At 47.1% G+C, this 3,543-nt stretch overlaps 1 protein-coding gene across 1 annotated transcript in view; it reads left to right on the top strand.

The window, feature by feature from the left end:
• Positions 1–2,808, top strand: part of MAP3K4 (mitogen-activated protein kinase kinase kinase 4) — a 109,339-nt gene extending 106,531 nt beyond the window's left edge. Inside the window, exons 25-26 of the mRNA XM_042781574.1 lie at positions 1,230–1,409; positions 2,788–2,808. Coding sequence (XP_042637508.1) covers positions 1,230–1,409; positions 2,788–2,808 — 201 coding nt within the window. The remainder of the gene's footprint in view (positions 1–1,229; positions 1,410–2,787) is intronic.
• Positions 2,809–3,543: the final 735 nt, after the last annotated feature.

Here is a 3,543-nt window from a genome sequence, read left to right as displayed (position 1 = left end):
AGTGCAGCCCTTAAACCAAGAAAGACATTTTGTTTCTGAAAGTGTGTCTTCTGATGAAGATACCGCGGATGAACAATGGAGCCAGTGTACAGAGGTATCCCTGTGCACATGTGCAGGGCATGTGTAATTCTAGTCGTTTACACAGGGAGAAATCAGATGCCTCCTAAGTGGTCACTAGTAGGAAATGAGTTAAATACATCATACGACCAGACCATACAGCTGCTGGGAAAGAGCCTTGCCCCACCCCGCCCCAGCAAGCGCCCAGTCCCCATTGTCTTTGCATGTTGTCAAGTGAATTTTGGACTCCTAACAGCCCCACATGACAGAGGACAGCTGCCCCGTGGGGTTCCCTGGCTTGTATCTCTACAGGAGCAGATTGCCAGGCCTTTTCTCCATGGAGCCTCTGGGTGGGTTTGAACCACCAACCGTTTGGTTGGCAACTGAGCACTTAACTGTTGTACCACCAGAGCGCCTTTCAATAAATATTAGCTAGTATTTCTGTAGTTATAATACTAATAATAGTTTAATAAGTATTAGACTATGTAATGATAGAATTATTCTGTTAGCAGATAATATTGATCAAATAGGAAGATGGCTGCCAGCTGTGTTATTTCATCCAAGCCAAGTATCAGAGAAAGACCCAGGCCACACTGAAGGACTCCTGTCATAAGAACTAAACAGTGGTCTGCAGTTTCCAGTGCCTTAACAAACGTAGTGCTTCCCCAGTGAGGCTCATTGTTTCGTGGTTGTAATAAAAGGTGCAGAGCTTGGCACCAGAAGGATTGACGCTCAGCATTCAAGGCAGGTGGTCTGGTCACCACCCTGTTGGTAACTGTTCAGTGTTACATGCTTGGTGGAATTTCATAGACTTTATGCATTACATTTTTAATTGACATGATGATTCTAGATAATGCTAGACAAATGGAACATTCCAGATGGATTCAGGAAACTATACCAGCCATCTGTTCTTGTAAATAAAGATTTGTTGGAACACAGCCATTCCCATTTGGTTATCTATTGTCTGCAACTACCTTCATGCTACAGTGGGGAAATTGAATAGTTGTGACAAAAACCATGTGACTCACAGAACAAAGTTTGCCAGCCCCAGGTATCTGTTAAGTTTGCAGCCTGTGGTATCTGTAATACTGCAATACCTAAAGGGAGAGTGTGTGCGTGCCTTGTTCAGTGGCCACCTAGGATTACAACCTGAATTTTATCTGTCTTTTCAGAGGCCCTGGCATGAGTATGAACACAACTTTCAGATTATGTATAAAGTGGGAATGGGACATAAGCCACCAATCCCTGAAAAATTAAGTCCCGAAGGAAAGGACTTCCTTTCTCACTGCCTTGAAAGTGACCCAAAGATGAGGTGGACGGCCAGCCAGCTCCTCGACCACGCATTTGTCAAGGTTTGTCTGACAATGTCTCCTCTCCTTACATTCACTGTTGGGATTCTGTTTTGAAGCTGGCACTTGAGGAAATTTTGAAATTTAAATATAAGAAAGTATATTGTTGAAATGGAAAGATGCTAAATGTGTTATGCCAGGATGATATAGACATACATATATAGTTCTTCAGAAAATGTTTATTGAGGTTCTCTGACATGCTCCATTTTGGATAAGTTAATTTTGAGGTACATCTGGGCCAGTTACTGGACTTCCAGGCAGGCCTGAATAAAAGACAAGGTCCCCACTCTAGGGAGTGGGGGTGCAAGGTCTGTTTGGAAGATGGAGACAGCTAGTCACCAGGTGCCAATATGTTCAGCCTTGTGATGATGCCATGATGAGGTTGACCCAGGCACTTGACCTCTGACCGTACTTCCCACAGCAGGCAGGAGGTGTCTGAGCTATTAGGGGTGGTGAGCCAGGCCGACGATAGGGGATGAGCTTGCCAGACAAATGAGAAAGACCTGGAAAGGCCCCATCAGGAGAGGGTCCCGTGGACCTGTATGCAGAAGATATGATGGGGTGTGGAAGGTGGCAACATAGGCAGAGCCACCTGAAGGAATTTAACTAGTGTTTTGGAGCCAAGAGTCTAGTTGGGGAGTTGTTGCCATAGCAAAGAATGGAGACTTGGGACGAGAGGGTGAGTTCTAGGTGATACTTAGGAGCTAGAGTGGCTTTGACTGGGTAACTGGCTCGGACTGCGAGAGGCTGCCGGTCTCTGGCTGAATCACTGGGTCACAGAGATTCCATTCCCCAGGTAGGGACACGGGGAGTCAGCTGGTGGAGGGTGGGGCCAGAGAGGCGATGGTGTCCCGTTGGTAAACATTAGGTGTGAGGCATGTCTGGCGCTTCTGCTTGGGGGTTTCCGGCAGACGTGGATATTCTGCACTGGCGTTCCTCAGGGCACGGGCCAGCAGAGCAGACATGGAGGTACCTGCTGCTGGGGTGGTGTGTGGACGGGAACGGCATGAGTGTAGAACCTTGGCAGAAACCACATGGAAGGGCCCTGGTGAGGGCCGGCAGAACTCTTCTTGGGTGGGGTGTCCGGGGACCAACAATTGCCTCTGCTGCACAGATGCTAGGGTTTGTAATCACGTAACGTTGTATTTCTTAGCTTTAAAGACTATGAACAACATTAACATACACATTCTAGAAATGTTTTCAGTAGTTCACTGGTAGGCAGTGCTTTGGAGCAGTAACAGCACCGACTTCTCTCACTGTGTTTATTTAGCCCTTTTCCTCCGGGCCAGTTGTAGTGCGGTGAAGGTCGAGGTTAATGGATTATCTACAAGTCTTGCGTGTGGTATCCGTGGGGTTCAGCTCTCTCCTGCCTTCCTCACAGGTTTGCACAGATGAAGAATGAAGCTAATCAGCGTGTGGCCTGGTAGTGTATGAACTCGGAAATGCTCTTAATCACTACTGTATGTAATATTTACATAAAGACTGTGCTGAGAAGCAGCATAAGCCTTTACCCTCCGAGACTGAAGACTGCACAGGTGACGTGCGTCACTTCTGCTGCTGCTCCTGTTTGTTTTTCTTGGCACAGGGCCCTCCTGTGCGAGGTGTCCGCGAGGTTGAAGAAGCTGCATGTTAAGTGCCATTACTACTGTACACGGACCATCGCCTTGTCCTGTTTCTCGTGTGACGAGAACCGTACTGTCAGTGTAGTGTTTTTGACCTTCTTAGGTTCAAAAGAAGTCGTAGTGTTACCAGGCGTTCTGGACCTTGTTTTTTAATCTCATGTTTGTCGAGTGCACTGACTGTGAAACTTCCCTTTTTGTTGTTGTTGGCAAGCTTCAGATTATGCAAAAGCCCGATTAATGAAATTTAAGACAAAGGTTCTTTTTTCAATAAATGGTTTATTTTAGGAAAGCTCAGTGACATGTCTTTTAATGGTTGCTGGCTTCGAGCCAACACACTAGGTACTGTGGGGTCCGTCGTCATCACGCGTGTGCTCCTCAGTCGAGGCACCAAGGACTTGTGCTCATGACCAGCAGTGGATGAGGACTTCTCAGGAGCTCTGGTAGCATAGTGCCTAAGGCACTTGACTGCTAACCAGAAGGCTGGCGGTTCAAACCCACCAGCCACTCCTCGGAAG

Source organism: Orycteropus afer, unplaced genomic scaffold (assembly GCF_000298275.1).
Source record: "Orycteropus afer afer isolate SDZICR_OR568_19922 unplaced genomic scaffold, OryAfe1.0 scaffold00135, whole genome shotgun sequence".
Classification (NCBI taxonomy): Eukaryota; Metazoa; Chordata; class Mammalia; order Tubulidentata; family Orycteropodidae; genus Orycteropus; species Orycteropus afer.
This window is presented reverse-complemented; position numbering and strand designations above follow the sequence as displayed.